Here is a 15,536-nt window from a genome sequence, read left to right on the forward strand (position 1 = left end):
CCCCCGCCCCCCGCGCACCGCCCCCGCCCGGTCCCCGTCACCACCTCCGCCGCCGCCGCCGCCGCCGCCTGCCCAGCGGCCCGGGAGGCGGAGGCGCGGGGGAGGAGGCCCCGCTTGGCTCCGCAGCCCCGGATGCTGCATGACTTCATCCTTCCGCCGGCTCCCCTGCTGAGCTAGGGCCGGTCCGGCAGCTAGCCCGCCGCCCGCGCCCCGCCGCAGTCCCGCGCCCACCCCGCGCCCGCCATGTCGGAGATCCTACCCTACAGTGAGGACAAGATGGGCCGCTTCGCCGCCGACCCCGAGGGCTCCGACCTCTCCTTCAGTTGCCGCCTGCAGGACACCAACTCCTTCTTCGCGGGCAACCAAGCCAAGCGACCCCCCAAGCTGGGCCAGATCGGCCGAGCCAAGAGAGGTATGCGGCCGGGGCCCGGAGTCGCCGCTTGACCCAGAAACCCTTCGCCGGGCGCCCCCCGGCTGCCGTTCCCCGCCAAGCGCCCGCAGCTCTTGCCGCAGACCAGCGCAGCCAGCCGCTCGCCGGCCGGGGTTTGGGGGGGGGTGCCCCCGCTGCAGTCTTGTGTCCCTCTCTTCCCCTCTCCCGGGAACGCAGTGCCCCGGATTCGATGCTCGCCACCTCTGGAAGTAGAGCCCTGACACCCGGGCAAGGGGGAGGGGCCGGCCGGGGCATTTGGGGCTACCTGAAGTGGGAACGTGGGGCGACTGGCCGCTTCTTCAGGATCAAACGCTGTGTCGGTGGATGCTTCAGAAGAACCTTCGGGTGGGAAGGGACGTCCGATTGGAGAGAGGACAGGGGGGCCGGGGATTCGATTGTCCTCGTTGTTTGCATGGGGAGGGGGCTCTGTTGGTGCCAGCATCGGAAGAGGGGTTCCAGCGGCGAGAGGGTTAGGGTGGAGAGAGAGTTGGACGAGGTGAAGATTCTGTTTGAGAAGGGGGTTCTGTTGAAGAGGGGGCTCCCACGAGCAAAAGGATGATCAGCTTGGATGGAAGAGAGCTCAGGCGGCGGGAGGGTTTGGACTGGGAGGTTGAACTGCTGGTTGGAACAGGGGGCGTTCCTCCATAGGGAGGGGAGGAGGGCCTGTGGGAACTAGGCTCGGCTGTGGGTCCAGTCGGCAGAATTCGGATAGGGAGGGCACTGTGGCACGGGCGTCCGAGGGGCGTCACTGAGCCACGGGAAGTAGCTGTTCGGGGCGCGAGGACGCGGGGCCCATTCTCGCCGCCGCCGCCCCCTGAGGCCGCGCGGCTGACGCGCTTTCTCCCTGCGCAGTGGTGATCGAGGATGACCGGATAGACGACGTGCTGAAGGGGATGGGGGAGAAGCCGCCGTCCGGAGTGTAGACGCGCCGGCTCCGGCGGCAGGCTCCGGGCCCAGCCCCGCAGCGGCCAGGAGCGCGGGCCGGCTATGCGGCTGCCGGCGCCCCCCGCCCCGGCCCAGGCGCCCGCGGGCGGGGGCTGCAGGGCCGCGCCGCCTTCGGGTTGGAGTCGCTGCCGCCGCCGCCTGGCACTCCGGAGCTGTCCGCTTCAGCACCACGGCGGCGGCGGTAGCGGCGGCGCGGACCGGCCCGGAGCCCGCCGCCGCGCTCATGCACTTTAGAACCTCGGGCCGCAGCCCCACCCCGCACACCGGAACGGACACAGAGACCCGCGGCCCTCAGCCCTTGACCCGCCCCCTCCCGCACGGCTCCCCTGCCCCGCCCCTCTCCGGCCGGTCTGGTCTGCAGAGCCCGCTGCCGGCCGGTGTCGAACCGCGCGCGCAGCCAGGAATGTTTGGCTGCGTATTTGCATGAGCTTCCCACCCACCTGAGCCCAGCCCTCCAGGCCGCTCCCTCACTCCCACCCCTGTCTGGCGTGACCCCAGCCTCAGCCTCTTTCTAAGGGACTTCCTCAGCACATTTGTATTTTTATATCCGACTCTTTGTTTACTGGCTCCCCTCATGGTTCGTGCCTCCCCCTCCCCCCCGAGTCTCGGCCACGCTCTTCTGCGCCTGGCAGATAGGATGGGTGTTGAGTCTGAGATGGAAGGAGCCCCCAACATGGTAACCAACCACATGGTCAGTCTGCTCAGGCCTGACCCCAGGCGACTCTCTGGCAGACCCCTCCTCTCAAGGTATCACCTTCCAAGGGCCCAGGTCTGATTTTACCTTGGACCCCTGCATCCTGCCCCTGGGAACCCAAGTGAGGACTGCTTGGCACCTTTGGATGACACCCGTGGCCCTGGAGATGTTTTCAACCCAGGGGTGTCCTTTGTAAATGTTCCTCCATCCTCACTGTACCAGGAGTGTGTGAATAAACACAGACCTCCCTGCGTGTGTGTGACCACTGCTTTGGTCTGCTCAGGAGCCCGACCAAAATGGCTCCAACCCCTTCTGGGGAGGGGGCAGAGACTCGGGAGTCTCAGGTGCACGTTGCTGGCAGGGAAGGGTTGCCAAGTAAACAGGCAGGCCAGCCTGGCCTGAGAAGTTCATTGCAGTGTAGCTTCTTTGGGTAAATATACAACCCAAGCAGGATAGGAGACTAGAGTTGGAGCTGAAGCTGGGATCAGAAGCATAAAGCAATCTTGATTCAAAGTCTGCAGCCTCCTTTGGATAAATCCCAGTTGAATGGGGGTCAATAATAGGCCCCAGGGATGCAGGTCTCGGAGTCTGGCTGGCATGTGGAGGGGTTGTGCTGAGCTTTGCCCTAGGGGATGAATCACTGGTGATTCAGTATGGTAAGGGAGGAAGTTGGGGAAGCCAGGGAAAATCTGAGGAACCTAAGAAGGAAACCAGAAACCTGGGGTCTGGGATCTAGTTTGACCTGGGCTGTATTGTTTCATGTGGGGTTGCTCCCATCAGCTCTATCTTAGGCGTGAGCCCTCTGGGATTGTGAACACCCTGAATCAAACCCTAAGCCCTGAGTCAGGAATTCTTGAAGAGTCCAGGGCAGAAAGGCAGGGAGGGCCAGAGGACCATGCCTCTGGCCTCACAGCTGAATGGCATTGAGGAAGTCCTCGTGATCTGAGTCCTGGAGGAAGCAAGGTGCAGTGGGAGGTCTAGGGGGTGAGAGGACCTGGGTCCCAACAGCCAGCTGGGCTATAGTGAGCTCTCTGCCCTTCTGCATGATGTAAAGATGGAAGTGGAAACCGCTGCCATAGGTTGCATGCCTCAGGGACCAGCCATATCGGGCTTGGGCATAGTGTCTGATCCGAAAGTGGGGAGCAGCTGAGGTCAATGAGATGAACCGGCCTCCATGGACCAGCACCCGGCTCACCTGCAAGGCAGACAGAGAAGTCACTGGTGAGGAGTCCATCTCCAGGTTCTCAAAGGTCAGTATGGCCCCAGATACCCTCGCAGGTACCACCCTACATGCCATAGCTCAGGGCTCTCCATGGTAAGAGTGAGCCTCCTCTCTGCTCCTAGTCTATTCCATGGAGTAGGGCTATATTCTACCCAGGCAGGAGCACGGGAATGAGGTTAGGTGCAGGGGCACGGCTTTCCTGTCAACTACTCACTCTCCTAATCTGTGTTACCTGTCTGGAACCTGGCTGCTACCTCATCCCCGTGACAACCCAGTAGCCAATCATCTGCATCTGTGAGCCTGGCCACTCCAGCCCCCTGTGATCTTGCCTCGGCTTAACCACCCCCTCCCTCAGGTAACTGCGGTCCTGAAGGTGACCCACCACCTGCTCCAAACTATGCCTCCTTCCAGCTTTTGAGTTCTTCCAATCTCCCGAAACCCCAATCCCTTCCTTCCCACCTCTCGGTCTGCCCTCCTTGTTGCTTCCCTCACCTCACTTAGCACCTGGTCCACGGTGTGGACACCTTCAGAGGACACATTCCAGGGATCCTGTTCTCCAGCTAACAGGGCATCCAGCATGCCCTTCTCGAGCACCACGTCAAAGGAGCCACTGGGGAAGTCCAGTGCTCGCACATCCATGGTCTCCCAGCGCAGCGTGGGCACATGGGCATATCGAGCCCGCATCACAGCCACCACTACTGATGAGTAGTCCACGCTGGTCACATCAGGGAAGCCTCCAAGGAACAGCTCGTAGCTCAGGGCACTGTTCCCACAGCCTGGGGTGGGAAGGAACGGGATGGGTGGCACAAGGGCTAGGTTAGCTTTGGTTCTCACTTCCCCAGTTATCCATCCTCTCTTGGCCCATTTGCTCTCAGCCTAAACCGTCCCAATACTGAGGGAGAAGCAGCATGTACAAAAAAGCACGAAACTTGGAGTCATACAGAGCTGGGCCCATGGCCTGCTCTAACATTCCTAGCTACGTAGACTAGGGGCAAGTTGTTTTCATACCAGGAACTTAGATTTCCTATTCAGAAAAATGAAGATGGCAATACCTAGCCTACATGCAGGATGTGATACATTAAATTTAAAAACTAAAACAGCTGGAGAGTAGCTGAAGGAGCTCTGAACCTCCGAGTTCAAAGATCTAGATTCTGATATCTCTAGTCATACAGCCAAGGCAAGTCATTCAACTCTGAGCTTGTCTCCTCATACTCGGAATGGGGATACTACTGGCATCATTAGGACCACCACGTTATTATTAGAATACTAGTACTATTATCCTAATCCCTAACCTCTCAGAGAAACTTTGATGATATCAGCCCTGGGAAGACTTCATGTGAGGGCTTCCTACCCTACTTCGGTTTCTGGGAAAGAATTAACAAGTGTAGGGGAACTCGATGGGGACACACAGTGGAGCTGATTCCTTATAATTCCTTAATGTATTGAGCAGTACATTTGGGTTCTGCAGATGAACAGGGAGCTCATGCTCTGGTGGGAAGAAAAGATGTGTGTTCACGTGATTGCCACATAATGCAATGAGAGTTTCAGTAGGGATGGGCTGTGGAAACACACAGGATGGCTCCTGTCCCCTCCTCTGGTGGGTCAGCCAAGGCTTTCAGGGAAGTTGACAACCCAATGAGAGCCTTGAAGGATCCTAACACTCTGGTGGGAAGTCCCAGGAAAGCAGTCCCAGGGGGCAGAGTATGGTGAGAGAAGGGGTGGAGATTAGGAGACAGGATGTGAATCCACAACACAGTAGGTGTGACTTCCTAAGAAGGCATGCTGGCCCTCTTGTGGTCAGTCTCAGCCTGGGAATGGAGCTGGGGGACAGTTCTGGTGACCCCACAGGGGATTAGATTGGCTTTAATCCCCATTTGCCTCCCTAAGAGGATCACAGGATCAGCTGTTAGGATAGCCCTAATCTAATAGGGCTTGGCACCTGGGGGGGGGGCACCCAGAGGCTGCTGGCTGGTCCTCAGCTGCCCCTTCCTGTGTTCCTCCTCAGGTGCTACAGCTGAGGGACAGTACTATCTTGCCTGGGAAAACCCAGTTCATGTTTTTCCACACTGGAACCAAAGCAAGTCCGGGGAGACACACCACATGGGATGAGAGGTGAGGGTGGTTTTACAAGAGACCCTAAGTCAGTTCAAGTTGAAATCCCGCTGGGTTCTCTGACCCACGATCCCTTCACCATCCCACACCTGACCTCATATGCCCTCAGAGCTCTGCCCAACAGTGGACAAACCCAAATTTCCTTCCTTTGTTCCTCTTGGTACAGGAATGGCGGCTTCCAAGAGAACTTTACAAAGGATGAAGCGAGAACAAAACCTGACCACAGAGCCAATCATGCTTACAAAGCAGTGATTTCTGATCCTGCTGCCTCAGTAATTGGAGGCTGGCAACTAAGAAGGGCCTTGGGAAGGTCACTGCCTTCCCGGGTGAAGCTTTAGGAAAGCAGAGCCCTGGAGAACTGAGCCACATCCAAGAACCCCTTACATGGGAGCCCAGAGCTATGTGGTTGCTATCCCAATACCAAGAGACAGAGGTGTAAGACAAAATGCCAATTCATTAACTTATAATAGGAAAAATAACCATCATAGGGACTGAGTAGGCTGTCAATCCTCTCTGGTCAGTCCCTTCTCTCTCTATAGGAAATACAAATTGAAGCCAAATTAGGCTCAGAAGCATAGAATCAAACAAGGAGAGAGAATCAGAGTTGTGTGATACTGGCAAAGCTGGTACAGCCATACGCCTGCATCTGCCATGAAGATCTTTCGGCCATAGGTACCAGACACACAAGCCCTCAGGCAGGGTACTCTGTTCTCTGGACAGTCCTGGATAAACTGCCCCTGACTCCCATTTTCAATAATAATGATAGCTAACAGTCACTGAACATTGGGTTCTATGCTAAGCACTTTATAAGAATTATCTCAGTTTATCTTCAAGGTAGCTCCATATAGAAGATACTGTTATTACCATGTTCTCGATGGGGGGAAAATGAGGCTGCCCAAAGTGGATAAGGAACTTTCCCAAGGTCACACAATCAGTGGTAGAGCCAGAATTTGGATACAGGTCTCACACCAGAACCAAAGCTCTTAAACCACTATGCTAAACTGTCTCCCAGTTTTCAAGAGGTCTACCCACCTTCGGTAGTGACATTCCGTCTTTAGCTACAACAGCATGACCATTAGGCTTTCATTCACAATGTGGCCATTTTATCAGTCTCAACAGAGTTCAGATGCCTCTCTATGCCCATCTGTGTTGTGCAACAAGAGAAATAGAAGCTCTGGAGTCAGATGGCACCCTTCACCACTTACTTGCTGCATGACAGTAGTGGACACTGTCAGTGCTCTGATTCGATCCCCTTGGAGTGCTCCTAGGTTTTGGCATGTTTGCTTCTGACATTTTGCATCTCTGACATGTCGGGCTGAAACTACCCTCAGGGATGCTTTGCCTATGATCACAATCTTGCTTGGCCTTTTCCACTTCCCCGTTCCCTCACTCTCTTACCAATTTCTCCTGCAAGCACTTTCCTAATAAATGACTGGGACATGAATCTTCATCTTGGGATTTGCTTCTGGGGAACCCAACCTGAGACAATGACCTAGAGCAAGGTCACCAAATCCAGCTTGCCACCTGTTTTTATAAAGTTTTACTGCTACACAGCAGTACATAAGACATTCACTTATGTATTGTCTATGGCTGCTTTTCCAGTATAACAGCAGTACTGAGCAGTGGTGACAGAAACTAAATAGCCTGCAAAGCCTAAGATATTTACTACTTGGCCATTTTCAGAAAAAGTTTACCAACTCCTAACCTAGAATAAGTCTTCTAATAATTATCACTCACCTCTATGGGTTGTTATGAGGACTAAATAAGTTAGAAGGGGCCCAGCACACTCCCTAGCACCTACCAGGTGCTCAACTTACATTTGCTGAGGTGGAATGTAACATAAGGTACTCCCAAGTCATAAGTCCTGTTCTTAGATTTGGGGAATCTTGCCAGGAAAGTTTTCCTCTGATTTTTAGATTTTTCTCCCCTCTATCCAGAAAAGGATAACTCTCGGTCAAGCAGATTTTAAGGCAGTGTTATTCTGCCAATCACCAGCATGAGAATCAGCTGTGGATCTGTTGAAACTACAGAATCCCGAGGCCCACCTGAGACCATCCCTAGAATTAGAATCTCAGGGTAGGGTACACCTTTCCAGGTGATTTTGATGGACACTAAAGCTTGAAAAACATAGATCTATGGTAAATTTAGAAATAAATACAATGGTTTAAAAGCACACAATTCAAGAGAGTTTTTACCCCTGGGAAGAAGGGGTTTGGGGGACCACACAGAAAACCTTGAATATACCTGGGGCCTTTTATTTTGCTAGGCATTGTCCCAGATGTCTTTCATACTCAATCATTTAAAAAAGCCAATAAATAAACACTCTTATTTTTTTAAGGCCGAGAAAATGAAAGTGCAGAAATTTAGGTGTTTTGTCCATGATTCCACAGCTAAGATTCTATGCTTTTGCCCATGATTCCACAGCTAAGGTTACATAAGCAAAGATTTCAACATAATTAACTCCCTCCAGGGTCCAAGTTCTTAAGCACTAGGTTATACGTCCTTTCTAGTCCTAGGAATGTTCTATTTCTCAAACTGAGTAGGGTATACAAACGCATTAATTTATTATTTATACTTTACACATATACTGTATTATAGATGTCTCATATATATATGAAATATTTCATTTAAACATACACATGCTTTTACAAATACCAAAATAAAAACTAAATTAGAAGGAAACCTGTTGCTCAAACTTCACTGGAGCCCCCAGGGGCGGCAGTGGGAGAGAACCCCAGGGTGCTGCTGGACCTCTCAGAGCCCCACCTTGCACCCCTGCATTTGTACATTTCGCTGTGGAGGATCCCACCAATCTTGGCTGCAATCTCCCCTCCGACCTCAGAGGGCACTGTCCTCGCCCTCACTGCACAGGGGACCTAGGATCAAGTTTCACGTAGGGCTGGGAGTGTGGAGAGAGGTCTCTCCAGGTGACAGTGGCTTCCGGTGCCCATGGCGGTAACAGATAAACGCTAGGCAGCAATCTCCCCTCCGACCTCAGAGGGCGCTGTCCTCGCTCTCACTGCACATGGGACATAGGACCAAGTTTCAGGTAGGGCTGGGAGTGTGGAGAGAGGTCTCTCCAGGTGACTGTGGCTTCCGGTGCCCCTTGGCGCTAACAGATAAATGCTAGGCATCGTGCTCGAGGTGCCTGAACGTTCCTCATCCGCCTTGAGCTCGCAGTTCCATTTGTAGAAGTGACTCTGAAGCTCAGAACTGAGTTCACAACTTGTCCTAAGTCATACAGCCAACTAGCACTGAGACTTGAACTAGGTCTTCTGAGCTCTCCAGGGCTCGAGGCTGTCTCCCCGAGGGTCTGGAACAGGGTCCTAGGATACCTACAAACTCAGACTCAGAGACTGTCTTTCTCCGGGGGGGTGGGGTGGGGGTGGAGAAGCTTGGACTAAGAATCTCTTGACTCCCGTTGCCCTGGCTAAATCCTGCCGAGATTCTGAAAGTACTGGATCTTGGCTCCCGAGAGGGACAAACAGACTCGAGGACAGCGGACAGGGCCGGGGCGGCTCCAGCCCGCTCCACCTGGGCTGGTGAACGCCGGGACTACCCACCTAGCACGAGGATACGGTCTTCGGGCCGCAGCTCAGGCTCCAGGAGGGCACGGAAGGAGGAGTAGTCCCCGAACCACTCGTAAGGGGCTGAGTCAGCCGCATTCCGGTAGCGCTGGTCCCAATACTGAACCTCACGGTACCTGCAGTTCTGCTCTGGTATCTCCGGCGGGGGGGCTCGGGCCCGTGGAGAGGCCATGCTTGTAGCAGCAGGGCACACTGCCAGCACCTTTGGACCGGGCTTGGTGCCCCTTGTAGCTAATAGGGATGGTATCATTCGGGAGGCGTGGCCCTTGTGTCTCCGCCCACCACCTGCAGTTGCTCAACATAAACACGTGGAACTTCCGTCCTCTGGTGAGAGCTCTTTGAAGAATACTCCGGGTGGGAAAATCCTATCGTTCAGAGCTTGAATCCTCCAACTGTACTGCTCCCTCGCTTCTGAGAGCCAAACTCATAGTGTCAGACTCACTCGGCTCATCACTGCTTATTTTCAGTTTGGCCGGCTCCTTCCATTAAGAAGTTAATGAAAGATTCATTTCTACCCAGTTTTGAGCACGCGGAAGGCTCTGAGAGGAGGTAGGAGGGGCACGGCCACAGGTCTTGCCCTCCAGGAGACACTGGCGTGAAACAGAGACGAAGTGTGATGCCATTCAGGGGAGAACACGAATAGGAATGAATGTTGCTTTTCTGGGCAAACGTTCGATCTACTTTAGCGCCTGTGTGCTCAGAACCAAGTATGTACTGAGGAGTAAAACTATTCCTGCACGTCTGGAGTGTGTAGTGCATCAGGAAAGATGTGGAAGAAGTAAATTTTAGTGGAGTAAATAGGACACGAAACAGGACAGCGATCAGTCTGTTGGGACAGCCGGCGCGGGGAGCGGAACTTAAGTGCTGAGGGGTCGGGCTTCCGGGGTGGCGGGCCAACAGGAGCGGCGCACCGTCAAGATGGCGGCGGGCCTACGGAAACGCGGCCGGGCCGGGCCGGCAACCCGGGCTGCGGGGCTCTGCGGACAATGGCTGCGGCGCGCCTGGCAAGAGCGGCGCCTACTGCTGCTGGAGCCGCGCTACACGCTGCTGGTGGCCGCCTGCCTCTGCCTGGCGGAGGTGGGCATCACCTTCTGGGTCATTCACAGGGTGGCATGTGAGTGCGCCGAGGAGGAGAGGAGGGGAGGGGAGGGAGGGGGACCCGAACCCCCTACCCAAACTGGGACCCAGATTCGGAACTGAAATCCAGATCCAATCAGTCATCAGTTGCAGACGATAATTTTTACCCACGTCCCAAGCCGGCTCCATAAAACCAAACCCTGTCTTAGTCCCTCCCCGATGATGGAAGGGGCGACCCTAGAGATTGGCCCTCTGCCCTGACCATACAGCCTTCCAGGCTGAGAACATAAACCAGCCTGGAAATCAAAAGACCTGGGTCCGACTTAATGTACTACTGCTCCCTCTTGTCTCTGTGCTTTGGACATGCGCCTTCCCCTGCTGGATCCAAATTTTCTCATCTGTTCAATTCTGAGGTCTCAAAGTTCTCTTGTCAACAGTGTCATTTTGTGACCGCTTGAGTCCTTTGGGTATGATTGGGGGCTCCTTTCCGGCCTGAATCTAGCCACTGGGCTTAAGGCTTTCTTGCTAAAGATGATTAATTTAACACATATTTATTGAATGTTTATTGTATGCTTAACACTGTGCTAGGTGCCAAGGGTACAGTGGTGAAAAAAATAGACATTTTCTATTTGGGTGTATCGGCCTGGACAAAAAGAAGTTAGTAGAAAATGATAGTGGATCAGATTCATCATGATAGTAGGAAGACAGGGAGCCATAAAGGACACAGGAGGGCACTTAAGCCAGACTTGAGTCCCCCTTGAAAGGTAAGAGCGAGCTAATTGAGGAAAGAGAAAAGGAGAGGAGAAAGAGCACTCTAGGTAGAGAATCCTGTAACTACAAACCTCCAGTCAATAGAGAGTCTGCTTCCTTTGAGGAACTGAATTTTTTTTTAGAGCTGGAACAGAATTCAAGTGAGGGTAGCAGTGAGAGATGAGATTGCAGAAGTTGAGACCGGATTGTGGAGCAGTCTGTCAGTTGTGTTAAGGAGATAATTAACATGGTGGTTAAGAATTTAGGACCTCATGGAGTTCCAATCTCAACTTTACCCTTCTTAGCTCATTGATCTTGAATTAGTCACTTAACCTCCTTAATTCATAGGTTCCTCTTCTAAAATTGGAAATAATAGGATTTGGTTTTTATCTTAGGAGCCTTGAGGAATCATTGAAGGGTTTTAAGCAGAGAGATCTGACATGATTTCTATTATAGGAAGAGCTCTTTTGTTGCAGAGGTGGGAAATATATTGTAGTGAGGTAAAAGTGGAAGCTGGGAAACTAATTAGGAAGCTGTTGCATCATTGAGGCTAGAGATTATGTTAGGTCTGAATATTAGTATGTAAGAGCAGAAAAGGATGAGAGATAGTAGAGTTATTTAGGATGAAGAATAGGCAGGACTCGGTGACTGGGTGTTGGAAATGAGAAAGAAGTAAGTGTCAAAGATGTTACCCAGGTTTGTGACCTGGGCAGCTGGGAGGTTGATGGTGCCGTTCATGAAACCCAGGAAGGAGAGCAGATTTAGAGTGGACGGTTTGAGTTCAATTACAGACATGTTGAATTTGAGATGTTGGGTTCACCCAGAGAATGCCAGATGAGCAGTGAGATAAGGGGTTGTGATAGAAGTCTTGGAAAAGAGCTGGAACTCTGTGTTTTGAGGGGCTGGAGGTGTGTGTGTGGGGGGGGCGGGCAGACAGATTCTGAACTTGGAAGTAACCACAACGTCCTGTCCTTTTCCAGATACAGAGATTGACTGGAAGGCCTACATGGCCCAGGTGGAGGGCGTCATCAACGGCACCTATGACTACACCCAACTGCAGGGTGACACTGGACCTCTTGTGTGAGTGGTGGTAAGGGCTTCAGTGAGGACCTGAGGGGCTGCCTGGATACCAGGCTGGGTAGCCTGACCCAGACTCCTCTTCCAGGTACCCAGCTGGCTTTGTGTACATCTTTATGGGGCTATATTATGCCACTGGCCAGGGCACTGACATCCGCACGGCCCAGCACATCTTTGCCGTGCTCTACCTGGCCACCTTACTGCTTGTCTTCTTGATCTACCACCAGACCTGCAAGGTGAGTCCATGCTACCGGGAGCAGGGGGCCCCAACTGGCAGTGCTGGGGAGTAGGGATGGCTCAGGGTTGGTGAGCTGACCTTATTCCCCATGGTGCCCACCTCTCAGGTACCTCCCTTCGTCTTTTTCTTCATGTGCTGCGCCTCTTACCGTGTCCACTCCATCTTCGTGCTGCGGCTCTTCAATGACCCGGTGGCCATGGCGCTGCTGTTCCTCAGTATCAACCTCCTGCTGGCCCGGCGCTGGGGCTGGGGCTGCTGCTGTTTCAGGTCAGCACCCCTCCCTTCTCCCCCCTCCCCTTCTCTCATTCTGTATGTCCATCATTTCCTCCCCCAGTTGCCTGCAGCAGAGGAAGTAAGGGAGTAACCAGACAATATGGATCAGTCAGGGCCCCACTAGATAAGTCTAGGATCTGTAGAAAGTCTCTGCCCCCACCCCCGAAACACACACACCCTCTACCCTTCCTTCTAGACAGCATCTATTGTTGGAGTCGGTCCTCGCACATTGTAAATACTCTAAATATGTATTTGCTGGCCCAGTCTGAGCATAGAGACTTGTTATCTGCCCCTTACCCTCAGCCTCCTCCCAGGCTGCTTTACCCTCCTTCCAGCCATTCTGAGTGTGGGCCCCATCCTGGAGCTTGCTGGGCAGGGGAGGGGAGGAGTTGCTGGTGTATGTCGAGGGGAGATGCATCTTTGGGTGGGGTAAATGGCCCTGGAGCTGATCTCCGCCCTTCATTTCCCTTACCTACCCCAGCCTGGCAGTCTCTGTGAAGATGAATGTGCTACTCTTCGCCCCTGGGTTGCTGTTTCTTCTCCTCATGCAATTTGGCTTCCGTGGAGCCCTCCCCAAGTTGGGCATCTGTGCTGTCCTTCAGGTACCCCCACTACCTTCCCCTTCCTAATGAAGGGAAGGCTACTCTCTGGCCTCCTTCCGTCGTTGAGACTTCCTCAAAGCTAACAGATAGGGTTTGGGATTTGATTCCAGGCTTTGCTTTTATTAGCTGTAAAGTAAGGGTGTTGAACTAGATGGTTTCTGAGGGTCTCTCTGATTCTGCCCTTTTTTTTATTTGTTTTTATTTTTTAAAGATTTTATTTATTTATTTATTTGAGAGAGAGAATGAGATAGAGCACGAGAGGGGGGAGGGTCAGAGGGAGAAGCAGACTCCCCGCTGAGCAGGGAGCCCGATGCGGGACTCGATCCCGGGACTCCAGGATCATGACCCGAGCCGAAGGCAGTCACCCAACCAACTGAGCCACCCAGGCACCCCTCTGATTCTGCCCATTTATGACATGGGGAGTTCAAACTTAAAGGACTGTTACTCCCTGCCTTCTCAGCTTCTTTGGCCCCAGGCTCTGGCCTGGATGTGGAGGCTGGCTTTCCTGCTATTCCTGGAGGAATTTGAGAACCTCTGAGACCTACGTCCTCTGTCCGCTCCCCTCGATGATTAGTATGAAGGTTCAGCTTGAGCCTGGGCACGTCTGCTGACATCACACCTATCCTCAGGTGCTGCTGGGGCTGCCCTTCCTGCTGGAGAACCCCATTGGCTACCTATCCCGCTCCTTTGACCTTGGCCGCCAGTTTCTCTTCCGCTGGACAGTGAATTGGCGCTTCCTCCCGGAGGCCCTCTTCTTGCATCGTGCCTTCCACCTGGCACTGTTGGCCGCCCACCTCGCCCTGCTCTTTCTCTTTGCCTTCTGCAGGTGGCACAGGTGAGAAAGGGGAGCAGTGTCATGGGCAGAGCTGGGGGAAGGATGAAGGGCCTGCTTGGAGGAGATGTTGAGTTCGTGGGGGTGAATCTAGAGCTTGCCCAGGATGGGGGCTTGATAAATGTTTGAATGGCTTCTCCCCAGGACAGGGGAAAGTATCCTGTCTCTGCTAAAGGATCCCTCCAAAAGGAAGGTTCCACCGCAGCCCCTCACACCCAATCATATCCTTTAAATCATGGGAAGGTAAGTCTTGCCCTCTACAGGTACAGTGGGGGTCCTGGTCAGTTAGCCCTGGATGGCTGGTGACCTGGGGGAGGGAACAGGAGATACCAGAAATAGCTACAGGCCCTGTTCACGGGAGTAGAGCTGTTCCTTCCACCACTCTGCGCCACAGTGCTAAGCACTTCACATATTTAAGTGTGTTTTATTCTTAATTCTAAATATTATTTGACTTACCATTATGAGTACTCACTCTCTGCCTGATGTTGTCCTAAGAGATTTACGTACATTCTAACATTTAAAGCTCGCAAGAGACTCTGAAGTAGGGAGGTATTATTATTATTATTGTTATTATTATTATTTTATGCTTTTACAGATGACAAAATCAGGACATTAAGGAGTTGAAGTAACTTACTTAGGTCACTCAGCTTGTAAGTGATGAATTTAAACTCAGTAGGCTTTATGGCCCTAGTACTGTTGTCTCCACATTAGACTGAGGAACAGGTCTGGAGAAGTTAAGAAACTCATCCAAAAGGATGCATCTCGGAATGGCAGAGCCAGGGGACTGTCTGACCCCAAAACTTTTTGCCCCTTTGCTTTGGGCCCTCCCTGCCCCCCACCCCCATCCCAACTCCTGGCCCTTCTGCTCCTGCCCTTGGCCTTGACCACTGCCTACAGATCATCTCTACCCTCTTCACCTCCAACTTCATTGGCATCTGCTTCAGCCGCTCCCTCCACTACCAGTTCTACGTCTGGTATTTCCACACACTGCCCTACCTCCTGTGGGCCACGCCTGCACGCTGGCTTACACATCTGCTCAGGTACTGGCTGGGACAACTTGGGTGAGTGGGAAGAGCTAGGGAGCTCCCCATCCGAAGGCTAACTGTGGAGGGTTGGGGGCGAGCTGAAGGGCTGCAGGCCTAGAAACCGGGCAAAACCTGAGCTTTGCTCTCATCTCCAGGTTGCTGGTGCTGGGGCTTATTGAGCTCTCCTGGAACACATACCCATCCACGTCCTGCAGCTCTGCGGCCCTGCACATATGCCATGCTGTCATCCTGCTGCAGCTCTGGCTGGGCCCCCAGCCTTTCCCCAGGAGCATCCAGCACAGCAAGAAAGCCCACTGAGATCCAGCTCCTTTCCCCTCCAGCCCACTCGTAGGACCCTCGATGGGAATAGACTCTGCCCTTCCCAATAAACCATACCAAGCCCACTTCTGTGCAGCTTGCATGGAAATGCCTGCACCAAGCTGTGAGGGGCATGCACACTGCAGATAAAGAACTCATTTGGGCAGTCCTAAGAGGCACTTTATTGCATAGAATTTGGGGGCTGTGGCTCTCTCCTCTTCCACTGCACTGCACAGAGCTCAGAAGGGAAAAGGCATGGGATGGGGGGAGTGGGAGAGAGAGCGCACAGGCAGGCACTTTCTGTGAGGGCAGGGGGGTTCTGGGAAGGGAATGAGAAGCAGTGGGGGTCAGGCG

General features: G+C 53.3%; 3 protein-coding genes across 5 annotated transcripts in view; 2 read left to right on the forward strand and 1 right to left on the reverse strand.

The window, feature by feature from the left end:
• Positions 1-9,244, reverse strand: part of ECE2 (endothelin converting enzyme 2) — a 30,473-nt gene extending 21,229 nt beyond the window's left edge. For 2 of the 3 annotated variants that reach the window (XM_088025193.1, XM_088025190.1), the window contains exons 1-2: positions 8,967-9,244; positions 3,784-4,067 (exon numbers count right to left, since the gene is read on the reverse strand). In XM_088025193.1, coding sequence (XP_087881319.1) covers positions 3,784-4,067; positions 8,967-9,240 — 558 coding nt within the window. In that variant the 5' untranslated portion in view covers positions 9,241-9,244. Of the gene's footprint in view, positions 1-2,800; positions 3,265-3,783; positions 4,068-8,966 lie in introns of those variants that run through there. The other variant, XM_028101188.2, reaches the window with a different exon arrangement.
• On the forward strand, positions 244-1,353 carry CAMK2N2 (calcium/calmodulin dependent protein kinase II inhibitor 2). The gene is made up of 2 exons (XM_028101189.1): positions 244-412; positions 1,283-1,353. The coding sequence occupies exons 1-2, from the start codon at positions 244-246 to the stop codon at positions 1,351-1,353; spliced, it is 240 nt and encodes a 79-aa protein (XP_027956990.1).
• Positions 9,245-9,871: 627 nt separating the features above from the next.
• On the forward strand, positions 9,872-15,348 carry ALG3 (ALG3 alpha-1,3- mannosyltransferase). Its single transcript, XM_088025222.1, has 9 exons — positions 9,872-10,104; positions 11,798-11,897; positions 11,983-12,130; positions 12,239-12,399; positions 12,887-13,007; positions 13,637-13,842; positions 13,984-14,059; positions 14,734-14,879; positions 15,020-15,348. The coding sequence occupies exons 1-9, from the start codon at positions 9,909-9,911 to the stop codon at positions 15,180-15,182; spliced, it is 1,317 nt and encodes a 438-aa protein (XP_087881348.1). The 5' UTR covers positions 9,872-9,908; the 3' UTR covers positions 15,183-15,348.
• Positions 15,349-15,536: the final 188 nt, after the last annotated feature.

The sequence above is a fragment of the Eumetopias jubatus genome, unplaced genomic scaffold, assembly GCF_037043125.1.
Source record: "Eumetopias jubatus isolate StellerSeaLion01/CBP00866 unplaced genomic scaffold, mEumJub1_p1.0 scaffold_1, whole genome shotgun sequence".
NCBI lineage: Eukaryota > Metazoa > Chordata > Mammalia > Carnivora > Otariidae > Eumetopias > Eumetopias jubatus.